The 17,799-nt window shown below is 36.5% G+C and overlaps 1 protein-coding gene across 3 annotated transcripts in view; it reads left to right on the top strand.

Annotated features, from left to right (window-relative positions):
- PCDH19 (protocadherin 19) overlaps nt 1-17,799 on the top strand; it is a gene marked incomplete at its 5' end in the record, with an annotated part of 105,083 nt that overhangs the window by 61,206 nt on the left and 26,078 nt on the right. For 2 of the 3 annotated variants that reach the window (XM_081115266.1, XM_081115265.1), the window contains one exon: nt 3,949-4,121. In XM_081115266.1, coding sequence (XP_080971392.1) covers nt 3,949-4,121 — 173 coding nt within the window. The remainder of the gene's footprint in view (nt 1-3,948; nt 4,122-17,799) is intronic. The other variant, XM_081115267.1, reaches the window with a different exon arrangement.

The raw sequence follows: 17,799 nt of genomic DNA, 5'->3' as shown, positions 1-17,799 counted from the left end.
CATCCCTAGAGGATTTCCAGTTTTCACAGGTTCCCAAAATTATTGTGATACAGGTGGTCCAGGAACCACTTTGGTATCTTCCCAATATTTCTTAAATATAGTTACAGTACTCTTTTTTACATTCATTTCTTTCTAATTTTTACCCTCAGATTCCATTCCCTGGGTATGTGGTGTCACCTATTAGGAATATATGACCTGTTTCCTTTCAGATTATCCTGTCTTTTGGAAATATTTTTAATATTTTAAAAGGAAAATGCAGGCCAGAATTTGAATAATGTTTATTCATCAAACATTTTCTGAGTAACTATTATATGTAGAGTCTTGTTGTAGGTGTTTTCAAACAAGTCTGTCCCTCTGTTGACTACCAGGGCAATAATAGAAACATCTGCATTTATAATACCACTACAAACAGATACTCTTAATTTATTGTCCCACAAAAGTTGGTTTAAAGGTTGTCTCCCAAGAGATACACAGGTAATAAAGCAAGTGCAATCAGCATTTTAAAATGACTGGCATAAATTGTTATTTGTTTTGGATGAGTATCCATTTACCAGGCTGTTTTAAAAATATGTAGCATCTTGCTCACTGGGTCTGAAACTGCCTTACACAAATTCATTCATTAAGCCACTAAATGTACTTACAGTATCAGAGTAAGTGATACTTAATTTGTCAGATAGGCAAACTGATCTTTAAAAGAGTTAACTATTCCAATGTTTGGGGGAGATGTATATACCCCTTTCCTTTTTCTTTTGAGAATACATAACTTTTCATGCTTACACTACCAGTCCCTTACTTCCTAGTAGCCAATTCTTCACTATTTTATTATTTCTGTCCTTTCTACCTAAAAGTAAAAAGTCATGAGATGGTTTATAATATTCACATGCATATAAAATAGAATAATCAATTTTAAAAAGGCAGATCCAAAACCAATTAGGAGAAGCTACATCCCTGGCATCCAAATCACTGCAATTAAACATTATATTTACCTTGCAGCTCTTGGAAAGGCAAGACAAAATGGTAAGTGTACCAGGCATATAATCTCATTTTTCAATAAAGAAAGGATGCACATTTGACAGGAGAATTTTTTTCCTATTCCTAAATTTTAGGGAAAATGAACATAGTGGACAAGGTCTGACTATATTATGGAAGATGTAGAAACATTCTTTAAACATACATTTTCTACATCAATCCTAAAAGACTATGGATATAATATTTAATTATAACTTAATGAAAACATTGCCAGATGGAGTAATGATTATATTAAACAATAATCATGTATTGACCATTTATGTATATCTGGTACTTCATGAACAGTACCTCATTGAGTCCTCACAATGGTCTCATGAAGGCGTTTTTAGCAAATGCATTTTACAGACAAGGAAATCGAGACTCAAAGACATTAGATATCTGGCCCAGGGTTCCATTGATGAAATTGCAGACTACGGATTAACACTAGTTCTAATGACTCCAAATCCAGTGCAATTTTCACTACAGTCTGAAAATGTAACATGTCCCAAGAACAGAGTTTAAAGAACTTAGAGCAGTTTTTCTCAAATTGGGGTATCATTTGACATTATCTGGAGACATTTTTGGTTGTAGCTTCTGGGAAGGACACTATTGGCATCTAGTAGGAAGAAGCCAGGGATGCTGGTAAAAGTCCTACAATGCACAGAGCAGCCCTCCACAACAAAGAATTAGGCAGTCTAAAATGTCGACAGTGCCCAGATTGAGAAACTTTGCTCTAAAGGATGGTTAATTGCCCTCAGACTATATCCCTCACTAGCATGTATCTTTTTTTTTTTTTTTTTTTTTTTTTTACTATCATGTATCTTAAGCAAGTTTTGGCAACTGCGAAAATGCAGTGAATTCTGGGTTGAAATCTCTGGCTTAAAGTAACAATTTTGTGGCTGTGGATTAAAGAAGTTTTCATATGCTTCAGATATCATCAATGCATATAGAAAAATTAATATTTGCTATAAAAATGTAGAAGCCTATAATACCACATCCAGACAGGTAATTTCCTTTCTTCTAACATGTGGAATTGCATGTGGGCAGGACCATTTTTTTTTCCTGATAAAACAAACTTTGAATCTGTTCCATCTGTGGGATTAGTATTTATAGGAGGCCCCAAAATCTGTGCCATAAAGATAGAAATGGTGGCTAACTTTAAACCATGTGTTTCTAATTAGTCTTCTTAACCATAAAAGAGTTATAGAATGATTTATTTTTGAGTAGAGTTACATCCTGTTGTGTCCACAGGGCTGAATAGCTGCATGACATAATTTGGAGGAGCTGAGTGAGCTGCCCTATTGAATGATTTTAATTTTAATAAAGTTGATGATCAGTTATCCTTTCTGACAATAATTAGCAAACAGTTCAATGCTTCACTCTCTCTTGATCTTCATTTTTCTTATAATTATGGCTTTCCAGTTACTTCTTTTTAAATCTTTTCTCTTTCATATTCAGGGCAGCAAGCATTTTACATCTAGGTTGGTCATATGCTAAAAATCTGCTGTGATTCCTTTAGACCAAGTGTGGAAAATGACGATGTATCCATTGTATCCATGGCATAGCTCTTCATCATATGTACTGAATGTTCTTATCAAAGCCTCAGAGAGCCAGGCTTATGGATGTTCAAGGTTGAACAGATCAAGCAAGTTTGCAGTGTCATCTCCACAGGGCTTCCTTTTCAGAGGTACAGTAGGTCTGTTGGGACTTGTCCTAATTCACAAGCGTGCCACCTTCCTTTGTTGAGACAACAACACATTTTCTTGAGTATGCCTTTGCTGCTTCCTCACTGACTAGGGAATGGATTCACCATTCACTAGGTGTTTTAGTTGCATAATTTATGGCCCCTGGTGAAGCACAGCTGCAGATTCTGTCAGGACATACAAAGTATTAGAAATAGCTGGTGGGGCCTCTATGGATATACCTTATGTATTATTGTCTAGTTCATGAGAAATGGTGTGAGCTTTGTAGATAGTATACTTAGTGAATTATGTGGTAGATTGATTGAACAAGTGCAAGAAAAATTTACCCACAGACTCTTGAACTGAAAGTTTCCATGTTCTCAGCATAACACCCAAAGTTTTGTTGGAGCCCTCTTTCTGGTTTACCCTGTTGTCTCACCTTCTACACACCATGGCTTTCCTCTTCTCAGCTCCTTCCTCTCTTCTTTTCTTGTTCTTTCCCCCCGTATTTCTCATTTAAAACTGGCCTGAGTTCTCCGATCCCAATAATCCTTTCTATTTTAATTGCATCACCTCAATTACTGCCACTTTCATTTTATTTGATTTCAGTTCATTAGTAGACATCTTTGGAGAGGCAGTATACATGGTAGTTAAGGGCCCAGGTTCTGGAGCTAGAGTGCCTGGGTTTCATTGTAGATCTACTACATTTTTATAGGCTGTGTGACCTTGCGCAAGTTATTTAACTTCCATGTGCCTTTATTTTTTCATCTGTAAATGGGAATATCTATTAACATATTTTCTCTTACATATCTATTAATATACTTTTATAGAGTTGTGATTATTGGAAAAGTTAATTCATGTCAAGTACTTACAATACTGTCTTATGCATGGCAATTCCTCAGTAAACATTAGCTATTATTATTTTACGTTGATTATATAATAAGAGAAAGAAAAGTTTCTGAAATGATTATATTCTTTGCAGGTGGTTGTTTCAGATTTGCAGCTTCTTCTGACTTGCCTATAGTAATGCACTGAAGATAACTGAATGAAAGTATTAGCGGCATCAGCATCCAAGAGTGGGAACCTCCCTGCAATGTTAAGTTCCATTATCTTTAACCTGAAATTTCTCTTCCTTCTACCCTATTGAGCAATCCAGTCACCGTTGTTCTCACCACAGAACTGACATCATCTTGGCACTGAAAGATTTTCAAAATGATGTCTATCACAGTTGTAAATTGTCATTCTTTCTTTAACCCAGCAGCTCCACCTTCAAGGACTTAGAGGGCAACAGCCTGAAGGATAGCGGGCATGAGGAGAGCGACCAGACTGACAGTGAGCATGATGTCCAGCGGAGCCTGTATTGTGATACTGCTGTGAATGATGTACTGAATACCAGTGTGACCTCCATGGGATCTCAGATGCCTGACCATGGTAAGGGCTGTTTGGATGTAAGTTGCAACTATAGATGCCAAAAAAGCCCCAGAATTCTTGTATGCACATTGTACTACTTTACTATATGGAGTGTATTGTCAAAATGCATACTGTGTTCATGCCCTTCAGCAGCTTCTACAGGGTTTGGATATGTCCTGATACATGTCCAGACCCATCTTTACCCACCCTGGATGGATTTCCTGGGATTGTATAATATTCAGGCAATTTAAAGGCTGACTCTATATATAATTTCTCTTCAATTAATAACTGCACTGAGCACTTGGGAAATGAGCATATGCCTTCTTACCAGGAATAAGTGCTTTAGTATATGAATGAAACTGAACAATCAAGTTGCATAGAACACAGCACTAATGAGACCAAATGGGTGGATTTTATTTCCGTATCAGGCTGGTTAACTTTACCCAGAGAGACAGAGTCTGTTCTCTGACCACAGATTGCATATTTTTTTTTACCAAGGAGGGAAAGTACCAGACATTCTATTATGTTTATGGAACTGCTTTGCCAGATCTCTTTGGTTGCCACAAAAATCCATGCCATTGGTCATAGGAAATACCAGGGTAAGAAAACATGGCTGACTCAGTTTGACGTTTGTTGGATATGAAAAACACTTCAAAGTACATGTATTTCAAAGTACATGTCAGGAGCAGCATACTCATGTATGAAGAAGAGTCTATTTTTGTGATCTCAGCCACACGTGCTTTAGCAAGAGGAGCTATTTAAAACTGTGTTAGGCATAAACCAGGGTACAAAAATATTAGCAGTGTTCAGCTAAGGCAGAATGTTTGGATGGACTTGGGCACAAATGTCATTTTCAATATTTTACTGATGCAAACATGGTAGGCGAACAGCCTGTCTTTTTCAATTAAGAACTATGAATTCAGCTTGGTGTTTAGGCTCAGTGAAGCTTCAGAATGCTTGGCTACATCTTAGACGCAAACTCAGCTGGAAGCCCCACTGCTAAAAGACTTAAAGATGAGAAAACAAAATATGGTGATTATGTGCTGGTCTTCAGCTGTTTCATTTCACTGTAAACATCATTAAATGCTTTTGTTTGGGTCTTGTAAATGAATCCAAAGGAAAAAATGCATGATCCACAAAACAAAATGTTTTCCATGGAAAAAATTAGTCACTGTATATTCTATTAAATTTTCTAACTCATCCCTCCCCAGTAGATCCAAGTGTCAAGGTCTATAATATAGAGAGGTCACTACTGACTGTGCACTGCTGCCTTCCCTAATGAATGAGTAGTGACATCCTCAGAGATAATATACTATCTGGGCAGCCTTGCTAACGCTAAAAACATAAACATTTATATAATTGAAAAAGAAACTTTATCAGCAGCTTAGCAATGTGTCACAGGACACAGACTGATATGTATCATTTACTAGTCTTGTGTCTCAAAGAAAAGCTATTTCATTTATATCAGAAAAGGTTTTAGTTAGATGCTCTCTAATATTAAATGACTTTAGAAAAGGAAATATTCATAATTGATTCTCAGTTTATGCTTAGCTAGAACATCTGTTTTAATTTTTTGTCACATTTTTCTAGGAAAACAATATCAGTTGACTACAGCTAGTTTTCTTCTGAGGGAGTGTTCCTTACAAATGGGATATATAGTATATAATGTGTGTGTGTGTGTGTGTGTGTGTGTGTATATATAGTAGATTATGTAATAATGAGATTATTTTAAGAAAATGGGGAGCATTATCTGAACACTCTTCTACATAAAAATGTAGATTATGTAGAAGATGATTATATACAAACACATTTTTTGTTTCATTTTGGCAACATTTTCACATTTTGTTTCTTAATATTATATTTTCACCTGTGTATCTTCATTGTTTCCATTTGTCTAGCAGTGGCTAAACCTTGAACCAACACTTGGGTTTGTTCTTTTTAATTTGGTTGAATCATTAAAGTTCAGGTACAAAGAGAATTCAGGTCTTGCCTATATCTCAGGCTCTTCCTTATAATATCCGAGTACTTCTGAGCTTTCCCTAATGATACTTAATTGTTATATCCAAAATGAACTTTAGGCTAGCTACCCAGACTGTGTCACCAATTTGCTTGGGTTGATTATTGCTATCTCAAACAATAGCAACAATTTCAACAATGGACATTTTATAGCATTTTACTATCTCAAGCCTACATTCACATAATAAATGTTTTTCCTTTTATCCTAAGGCACAGTGGTTGAAAGAAAAGCACTGAGTTCATTTACCATGTATGCCTGATGTTGTAATCATTCGATCTAGAAGAGTTTTACTTAGATTCAATCCAGAGCAGTACGGTGTATCATTGTTATTGAGGAATGCCAATTTAGAAAGTTAAGGAGGAAAAAATGGAATCTGCTCTGGACTCAGACCATCACTGAAAGTCTCAAAGATTCCTAAAGGGGTAAAAGGTAGTCCCAGGTCTCTTTGGCTCATTTATACTGTGATTGGCATCTCAAACCCAATTGCTCTAAAATCCTGAGGATTTCAGAGCTTAACTATCTTTGAGGTTTGAGTGGATGTCTCTGGCGAAGAGCAAGGGTTATAATAACCTTGTCAGACTAACTCTGATCTTGATGATATTTCTTCTGGTTCTGTCAGAACCACTTCAAAGTTGGGTCAAATATACCCAATAGAGTGTACCTTACACCTTTGTTTTGGGGAGTTTGGTTCACCATGGGTTTAATGTTTGTAGCTCTCTCTGTGATGTTTACAATTTGGATATTAGTACAGCATATTTCTTTGCACATATGTAGACACATGATTGATGGGAAACCTTAGAATTTTTGAAATACAGATAATTTTATGCAGCTAGAGTGGGAACAGGTTGTTCAATGAGATAATATTGTGTTGCTAGTGTTTGAAGAAAAGGTACAAACTATATCTGTTTTAGCTTTCTGAGACACCTATTTCATGCTTCTTTACACTGCCAAAAGTTTTTTTGGGCTTTGTTCTTACAATTATAGCAGAAGAATGGTTGGTGTGAATGTCAAGGATGCTTTGTGACTCTCAGAGTAAAGGCTTAAATCCCTTAATTTTCAGCAACTCTTCCTTGAGAACACATTTCTAGGGATGGGAACCCAGAATCAATATATACAACCTAGAAAGGAGAATGTCTGGAAGCCTTTTGCACTCAAAGGGCAAAAGTTAGGGGTTTAGACACTTATCTTTGGATTGTTTTGATTGCTTCCACCAAGCACATCCCTGAGCTGGGACTGGATGGAGATAAGAAGGAATGACAGGAATCTATGCTTTCTGGGTTATTATTAATCCTTGTGTTATTCTCTACATGCCTAAAACCAGGTCAGTGGGTTGATGAACTGGTTGAGCTGAATTTCCTGGTTGCCAGGTGACTGAATTACAATTTCGTTTGTCATCTGTAGTGCCTTTGATTTAATATGTCTCAGCTTGTCCCCAGTACCATAGTTCTTGTTCCCAGAAAAGAAGGTGATGGGAAATTATCTTATAATTTCTACTGGCATATGACACTTTTTGGAATGCTATCACTCTGTAGTTCTCAGAGTGCCTTGAGAACAAGTAAATGTTGTCACTCAGCAGATCCTGGTTTGTTTTCTGAGGTGATTCTATGCTGAGTTTGGGTGTCACATTCAAATATTTTAACCAATGCTTTCCTTCCCTGAATTCAAGTTCTTTGGTAAAATTATCACCTTCTGGCATGGACAAGAATTTCATCTCATGTAATTTCTGCAATCTCTAAGAACAGTAACTGATAAGTAGGGTGATCAGAGATGACTCTAAAGGCTCATGGGTTTGTTGCACAATTGAGGGTATCACTGGGCTTGAATCTCTTCCTATCAGGGTTATTTCTGGGTTGAGTAGTGCTGGGGTTAGTAGGCCTCTGTCTCCTCCTGGCTTCTTTGCATGACCCTTTGTGATGATGTATATTCCTGTTAAGCTTACTTAAATATATGGTCCTGATATGAAATTTGGTTTTCTGAAGATCATGTCCTAGCACTATACATACTAGTCCCAAGCCCAATTAATTTGTTTTAAATCACACTTAATCTCTCTTACCTTATGATTTGAATTATTGATTATAAATTCATTAGCTGAAAAGATGGCTCTACTTGTGCTAATATGCATGCAATTTGGAGTTCATTAAAATACTGAATTGGTTTCCTTCCCATGCTAATTGATACCAAATGGAAGCAACATACAGAAATTTGCAATGACATTTATCTGCTTTTCACATCCAAATGCACGCAAATGCAATATAATGATTGCTGTGTTTCTCAAAGTGTAGGTTCTTCTGCATTTTACTAACTTTTTTATTTGCTAGTTTCACCACCTGAATATCATTTAACATGTTTGTTCTATAAAACATGGATTTGAAAAACTTGATCTGTGTCTAATGCAACTGTTGTTGCAAATTAGCCAAGGAAATGTTCTGTAGGGTGCATACTATGCATATTCTAATTTCAACCACAGGTGCATTAAGATATATACACTTTCAACACTGTACCAACAATGTGTAATTTCATTTCCTTTAGTCTTTTAATGAAAGTATAATTCAGTGACTGAACATCCCTTTCTTATCCTTTTACCTATTCCCCTGACTCACCTCTCACCTTACTAAATTTCCAAATACTAATTTCAGCTAGTTTCTTGGCAAAATAGGGAGTTCTCAATGGACAAGATTTTGTGACATTGCAAAGTAGTGTGCTGCTGGGTTCCAGAAATGGTAGCATGTACCAGATGTTCATAGAATAATTGAAAATTTCATTTTATCAGAATAGCACTTTCTGTCAAAAAGTTTTATCTTTACTTCAGCAAAGAGGTTGACTATATCCCCCTGGACCTGAATTATCATATTTGTGGCTAGATGCACTGTTTTGCAATTCATGTGGTTATTTCCCCTAGTTTTTCTCATATAGAATCTTTTGAAATGTCTTCAGCTTCTTGCAAATGTACCAAGTGAAATATTTAATTGTTTGAAGACAGGTATGTATATGTATATAGTGTATCTATATGTATGACTTACAGCTTTTTAGATATCATTATAAGAATAGAGCTTGGGACTATTAAAACCTAATTAATATTGCGCCAATAAAGAAAAGGAAATAATAAAAGAAGACTTTTACAATTAAGATCTTATTTTTCTTAACAGTATCATGAAATATTCTTTCTTGATGTTCTAATTTGAACAATGTCACAATGGTAAACATTTTCTTTTTAAAGCTATGTGCTCTGAGGTTGAACTTCCTGCTCATTTTTAGTTAATGTCACTATAAAGTGGTAGGTTTCATCTCTGATATGTCTAGTTACCTGGTTTAGAGGCACTCAGTGGTACTCAGTGTCCAGTTTCCCTTTTCCTCTGATGTCTAGGAACTTTATCCATTCTTAGTCTCAGCAATGGCTGAGTAGGTGTGAAGAAAGGTGACAGGTGAAAAGGAGGACCTATGTAATACTTTTAACAATGAAGATTAAAACAAATAAAGGTGACAGGTAGATACTTTTGTTTATTTCAACTACATTGCTGATCCAGATAATTGGACTCCTTCCAAAGCATTATTTACATTTTATTGGCAAGATAGTTGCTGGAATAAAAAGTCACCCTTAACTAATGGAAACATCCACGCTGTTATCAGTTGTTTGCTAGTGTTATTTTGGCATGGATCTTTTGTTCAGAGAAATTTTGTCAGGACAGTTCTGTTCATTGGCTTTGAATTAGAAACAATATTCCTCTTTTTAAAATTAAACTGTTTTTCCTGGTCCATTGAAACTTTTAGTTGTCTCATATTCAGTGTGTATTTTAAAATTTATTATTATTAATAATTACCTGTGGTCATAGATTCATTATTCATCAGGAGAATAACTGCCAGGGGCTTTCTTGACTGGCTGGATCTAAGAATTTCTATATTTCTAAGCACTTGGAAAGCTCTGGACGATATATAAAGGGAGCACACTGAACAATTAAGAACTTCATTCTCTAGGAGTTTATAGCCCAATAGCATAAATGGCTCAGTATGGAATAGACTGCATAGGATCAGTGAATAAATTAAGATTATTTGAGCTGGAAAGGAAAATGCATTTCAAAGGATACTTTGGTGTAATGAGATCCCTTTGAAGGATAGTGGAATACAGGCCCCGATGTAGTATGGTAGATAAAATTATCCTCTACTTGAGTGATTTGTTAGGTGAAAGTTTTCCAGTTGCTTCATGACAAAGCAATCTCTGTAGGGCATGATAAGTAGGGACACTGTCAACAGGATAACAAAAGAGAAGCAAAACAAGTTGTTTTATAGGCTAGAAAGATCATATGGGTTGTCTTAAATATGTATGAAGTATTTTTTTATTCATTTTACCTTTAACCTCTTTATTATGAAATAAATATGGGTAATTAAGTCCAGTTTTAATTTAAAGAGAAATTTCAAGAATACCAAAAATCTTGTGTTATTTCTTTATTGTTTGGGTAAAATTCTGGTGAAGATGGCTTTCCTCTCTTACCATAGATACTTTTTGTCATCCAGAGTCAGGTGTTTGCCTGGGTACTTTTGGTCTGTGTCTTCACCAGATGGCTCATTGCCTGTTCACTTTGGACCAAAGAAAGCTAATTTGACACATTCACTTTGGAACTATGGTTTTTTTTAAAAAAAAATTAAAAATTGATCTTTATTATTAAAAATATTACAGATGTCCCTCAATTTCCCCCATTGACCCTCTCACCTTGCACTGCTCCTCCCCCCAGGCCCTCACTGCACTATTATCTGTGTCTATGGCCTATGCATATATGCATATAAGTTCATTGGTTAATCTGTTTCTGCCCCCCCCATTCCCCCTGGAACTATGGCTTTTTGACATGTCTTTTCCATTTCTATTCCTATAAGGCTTTCCCCCAATAAAACCCCAGCCATTGAAAAATCACCAAGCACCAGATTGGAAAAGGTTTGAGCCATCAGAAAAGTTGCTTTTTAGAGGCTTATACATAGCCCAAGGTGGGTAGACAAAACAGAATCTTTTTCAAGTAGCCGGAATGAAGCCCCATAAGCCAATTATTCTGCCATGTATAGGGACTACAAAGAAGTTCTTCATGGCTTGAACTAAAAATATTATCAATGAGATACCAGTCTCTGGAGTTGTTTTGGAGCAGGTCCTTTGGGGCTGGATGTTTGTGTGTAGGTGACAAAGTCAGAAGGGTGTTATGGGATTTTAGGTTTAATGGTGTAGGTCAAAGATCCATTGTGTAGTCAGAGGAATATGTGTGTGAGATGGTATGTAGCAGAGGTGATTTGAAAGGCACTGAATCCAGAAGGGACCAAAGGAGTTTATCAGAAAATGAACTCTTTACAGCTGAATTCATTTAAAGTTTTGTCTCATTGAAGTGGCCTCATGAGAGACCCTTTATCTTTTGAGGGTTCCTGGTAATCAGAAGTAATACTTCTACTCCATTATTCTTTACAGCAGGATAGACAACAAACTTGCAAGCTGTTAAAACTAAATCAATAGAGGACACCACCTTATATAGTTAGTTCTTTTTAACCTTATATACTTAACTGTCAAATGAGACTTTTTAGTTTCCTGTCTTAGTTTAACAGAAATATTTTCAATTCGGCGGAAGATAGAATTTTAAAACACCCCAGTTAGTTAAACCTTAGGTTGTTTCTAATGCATGGTCTAGTACCTAGACTTTCAGTCATGCAGGAGTGCAAGTTTACCAAGTGTTTACTCATAAATATCTATTTAAAAGGGAAGAAATATTATGCTTTAACTTAGTATATTTCTTTTTTTAAAAAAATATATTTTATTGACATTTTACAGAGAGGAAGGGAGAGAGATAGAGAGTTAGAAACATCGATGAGAGAGAAACATTGATCAGCTGCCTCCTGCACATCTCCCACTGGGGATGTGCCCACAACCCAGGTACATGCCCTTGGCCGGAATCGAACCTGGGACCCTTCAGTCCGCAGGCCAATGCTCTATCCATTGAGCCAAACCGATTTCGGCAAACTTAGTATCTTTCTACAGGTGTAATCACCTGTAGAAACTTGGTAACCTTAGTTAATTGCACCAAGGCAGTTTCCCAGCCATGAGTTTGCAAATCCAAATCTAGAGCCAGAGATACACTTTCCAATTTCTGTGTGGCCACTTTCTCACCCTCTCATTTCTGTCCTTAATTAGTATAAAAATTGATGTTTTGACCACTTGCTGTTTTTCCTCCTCTTTTATCCTGTATGGAATTTTCAACCTGCATGAACAATAGAATATTTTCCTTTTAATATATGGAAAAGAGGGAGGAGAGGAGCGTTTTAGGTTCCAAGATATTTAGACTGGTCAAACTATTCCAAGGCATGACCACCTTCTGTTCTTAATCATCGATGAGACTGTCAGTTGTTCTAATCCAGGAGGTGAACCAAAGGAATGGTTTTGATGTTAATTTAATTTAATAACCAGCTTATTGAAAAAAGTGCTTCCAGCTTGTAAGAGTCAGATTGTTTATAAACCAAAGCCAGTCAGTTACAGAAGCTGAACTATCATTCATATGCAAATAGGAACTATTTTAAACTTGGGGAATTATTATTATTACCATAAGTAGCTATAAAATGTAGTCCTTTTAATTAAAGGAACCATTTTATTCCAGAGACATGCTTCATATAAATATTTGTTCCATTTTTTTTTCTGGAAGAAAAGCTGATGCACTAAGGGCTTAAAGACTATTAATGTCAGCACACAAATTATGGCAAAGTCCAGAGTGAAGCCCAAAGTACAAATTCTTTTGCTTGACCCACTGCCCATCAATCTGTTTGTACACTTTAGAAGTGTAGTGATTATCTGTGAGTACCCTATTAAGTTAGGATTTTCTTACACGGGATGATTTTGCTTAATGGCAAAATGAGAATTGAGAAATGCAGTGTTTATTCACAAAGTAGATTTTAAAGACTTGGAGCCAGACCTTTGTTTGTGCCAACTGCCAACTTTTAGAAGGTTCATTATGCCTCTTGGAGCTTCACCAAATGCTTTCAGATTTGTAATTGATGTCTACTGATGTTGAAGGCAAAGAAAACCTTCCTTCTTTATCTGCAGAACACATTATCTTAATGTTGGACCCTAGTTTGCTGTAGGGTAGCTGTATGGAATCACACTAGCCTGCTAACACAGCAACTGAGCACTCCTGAATTCAGCTTCTAATCAATCTATGCAGCTAATGAGTCTGCAAACAGACTGAGCTGCTGGAGCTGGCACCAGGAAACCACCAATCCAAACTAACCATCTCTTATTAACCTTTTGGTGTTTCCTCTGCAATGCTAATTAGAGACCCATAAAACTATCTACTTGGATCTTTGGTTTAAAATACAATTTTCAAAGAAACACAATCTGCTTTAAGACTTCCATTAGTGTGGTGTGTCCCCTCATGAAGGAAAATCACTGACTTGCCATTTAAGTAAAGTTTGTGTGATTAATCTGTAATGTTCCAGTAATTAAAATGCCAGAAAAAGTTTCTTCTGTAGTTGGTATAATTTACAATGGTCTCCAGATTCTGGTAGTACTGAAGTAGATAGCAAATGTTTCTACTAACATTATATGCTGATGGTCTGAAGGTATCCATTCCCAGACTGAAACCGTGTCTGCCAGACTGCCTGTCTGCCTTCTGCTTTGGACTAAATTCCTCTTGATTACCTTTGGGTTAGAGGTGTGTTTTGCTTCCTTTTTTGCAGGATGATGAGCCAAGGAATGAGCATTGTATTGTTGGGATAGGGGAATTCTTCTATATTAAAGAGCTCTTTAGCTCAAAATGATAGGTTATCAACTGGGCCCACCCAAACATTCAAACTATTACATTTGCAGATTGAAGATGATGGAGCCATATTCTTTGGTGCTGTAGCTCCTCATCCCACTCTCTCTTTGATAGCTTCCACACCCAGAAATAAGTGTGTCATTGAGAAAAGAGCATTGTGAGATAAATGTTCAGGGCATGTTGGATCCATGTTTTCATCTGTGCATTTGTTTGCCCATCTAGGACACCTTTAAGTCCCTCATTTTTCTCTCATTTGTCCTAAATAAAATTAACAAAAATAAATGATTTAGAGATCTTAGAGAACATAATCCCTAGATAAGGGAATTGGCTGTCTATTAAATAAGTGAGCTTTGAAAAGTTAGACATTGTTTTACTGGATTTAGAAAAGTGGTGCTTCTTCCAGAAACCTAATATTAATCATCTAGGATCCTTTACAGATTAAAACACTTATGCCAAAAATGTAGGCACAGAACCCAATATTCTACTTGCAGCATTACTGAAAGCCCCTTTGGTATCTTAAATTTCCACTGTCATCAATATAGAATGTTTAAAATCATGGAAAGTTCCCAAAATCATCATGATAGGGTGTGCATAGTAGATCATTTATCTCTTGCAGCAACTCTGAGAGGAAGACAAGCATAGAATTCCAAAAAGTTAACAGAGGAGTGACAGCCATTTCAACTGAGACTCAAAGTAAGAATCTTAGATGATTAAGAAAGGTAGAGAAAGTTAGAATGAGGAATTAAGATAGAAATGATATAAGATACACATATCTATGGTTGAAACTAGGGTTGGCAGGGATATGGGGGCACAATCCAGACTTCCTTTACTATATACTATATACTATATACTATATACTATATACTAGTATTTAATCCTCATAGATCAACCTGAAAATTTTTATTGTTATTCCAGACAGGCAGTGTCACATCAATTCAGGTTCCAACTAATATGAGCAAGTTCTGTTGAGTCAGTACAACTGTTTCTACCCTCTTCCATTCTACTCAAATTTTACATCACTAGTCAGCCTGTAAATCCAAAGGCAAGTGTAGTATTATAGTGACTAAGAATATGGATTATGGAATAAGACAAATCTAAGTACCATGGTAATCTTTGCCATTTAATAGCTATTGCCCTTAGTGAAATTAGTTATTTTTTGAACCCTAAATATTCTTATCTGCCAAATGGAGTGAAAATAGATATTACTTATCAGGGTGGTTGTGAGGTGATCCAGGTACTTAATGTACTTTCTGGCACATAGTAATGCTCAAAAAAAAAAATAAGTGCTGTTATTATTACAGAGATTCAGTCAGTGAAATACTCACTTTGCATGATTTTGGATGCACCACCCCACTGCTCAAAGCCTCTCATCTGCTTGCTGCTGTCTGTGATCCCTTTAACAGAGGGTCAGGCATTTCCTTTTACAATTATAGTTCAAACTTCAAGCAGCCCTCGGGAAGGGAGAATGTATTTATTTAAATTAACACTAAGTTGCAAATAGCTGCTATTAGCTTGTTTCTAAGTTTGGAATTTGGTGGTGGCTGCGGCAGCAGGCGGTGGCGGTGGGGTGGTTTCCATAATATTGGGCACTAAAAGTCTCAGAGGAGGGAAAAGCAGGACAAAGAGTTGACAACCTCATGAGTTTCTCCAGAGCGATCAATCTCTAAAGGAACATTGGATAACTATTTGATTTACTCACTGTGGAATGTCTGGATCCTGAAAAGCTGCCTTCACTATCATATCATTTTTCAGAATTAGCCCGGACTCTGGTTTGAGTAATTGTGCGATAGCCACTAAAGGTTCTTTTTTAAAAAATATATATATTTTATTGATTTTTTACAGAGAGTAAGGGAGAGAGAGATAGAAACATCGATGAGAGAGAAACATCGATCAGCTGCTTCCTGCACATCTCCCACTGGGGATGTGCCCGCAACCCAGGTACATGCCCTTGACCGGAATCGAACCCGGGACCCTTGAGTCTGCAGGCCGACGCTCTATCCACTGAGCCGAACCGGTTTCGGTGCCACTAAAGGTTCTTATGGAACTTGGAAATGAGGTTCGTACAATATACATTATAAAATGCACGTATTCTTGAAAACCTGTGATGATACAAGCAGAGTTTGTTATTTTCTGTTGGCATTGCCTCCGCTTTGCTTTCCCTGTATAAAAATATGCATGCCCCAGACCCCAGGCTCCCTATACTTCCCACTCTTCCCTCACTGCTCTTAAATGGCTAATGGGTGGCAGATAACATTTTGAATCTATTTTTTGTTCCTACCTCATGCCAGACTTTCATTAAAAAATAAATGAGGAGATACAATTTTTTTAAATTTCTAGTTTTTCTCTAAAAAAGCCACTCTGCAAAGGACCTTTCTATTCTTTTTTTCTGCCAATGGGCTGAAAAATGTTCAGCTTCTACCTGAAAGGTCATATCTTTTTGTCATATGAATGAGCTCACAGCAGGTCTATGGGGACAGTGTTATCTGAGTAATGATGGGAATTTATGTGTCTTTGGATTTCTGCCTCTTTTTGTAGTGGAAAAATGAATTTGTTAATGATAGAAAAAACTCAACTGAAGCTCCTTATAAAATCCTCTGTATATAAATACCAGGAGAGAGCCACTCAATACACAATTGATAAATGAAATTTCATTTTTCTTCCTGCCTTGCATAGAGCTGTTTGTCTTATATTAATGTAAGTCGTGTGGCTCATGTTCCCTGGTTATAGTACATTGAATTTAGTGGGAAGCCTGTGGTTTTGTGGAGTAAAATGCATTGGCTTATAAGGGACCTTATGACATGTTTGTGTTTGCCAACAAATTTAGATGGAGAGAGAGGGAGAGAGAACTGGAGGAAAGGAGGAAGAGAAGGCAGGAGGGAGAGAGAGAGAGAGAGAGAGAGAGAGAGAGAGAGAGAGAGAGAGAGAGAGAGAGAGAGAGAGAAAGGTAGAGGTGGGGGAGATTGGACACACACAGAGGGAACTGTATGTAATTAGGAATATGCAAAAAGAACTTACAACACAGGGGTGACCAGTGTAGGTTTTGAAAAAGGCAGATTCTGGGAAAACAACAACAACACTTTAATATTTTGAACATAACCATCCCATCATTAGTATGACTGGAAGAGTATAAATTTTGACTTCCTAAAACTCCAAATCCAGGTGCTATATGCAAAATACTAAAAAAAAAATCATAGCCTTAAAATAACTTCATGTCCTGTTGCCTTAGGGAAACTGAAAATTGTAATTTTTACTTTATTATTTATTCATCACAGAGCCCTGGATAAGTCACTAACCTCTCAAAATCTCAATTCATATCTTTATTGATGGGCTGATGAACAGTGTTACAATAATGTTGCTTAGATCAGCAACCAAAGTGATATTTATATGTGTAATATTTTTTAGAACAATATAATTGTGAATCAGATACTACTGTCCCCCCCTCCATGTCATTCTTCTTGTCCTGGTGTCCTGAGTGCTTTATTCTTAGCACAATCTGGTTTAGAGAGAGAAGTGACCTGAGAGTCAGAGACTTTAACTTCTCATTGTATTCTACAAATTAATAGCTGTGTGACTTGTCCTGTTCAGTCTTTGGGTTTCTTATCTGTAGAATGGAGTATACTAGTAGTATCTACCTTACATGGGAGTTGTAAGGATTAAATAAAGTAATGGATAAAACACTTAGAAAAGTACTTATTCCATAGTAGACTCTCAAGAATGACAGTGATAATATGAGGCTGATGAAGTAATTCTTCTTGGTTTGCTTTCCCGCTTCTTCACTTTTCTGTATCTCTTTCTCACTTTAAAATCTTTGGCAAATGAGAATGGATTAAAAAACTGTGGTACATATACACAATGGAATACTACGCTGCTGTAAAAAAGAAGGAATTGTTACCATTTGCAGCAGCATGGA

Source organism: Myotis nattereri, assembly GCF_964212035.1.
Source record: "Myotis nattereri genome assembly, chromosome: X".
Taxonomy (NCBI): domain Eukaryota; kingdom Metazoa; phylum Chordata; class Mammalia; order Chiroptera; family Vespertilionidae; genus Myotis; species Myotis nattereri.
Note: the sequence above shows the minus strand (reverse complement) of the source record. Positions and strands in the feature narration are given on the sequence as shown.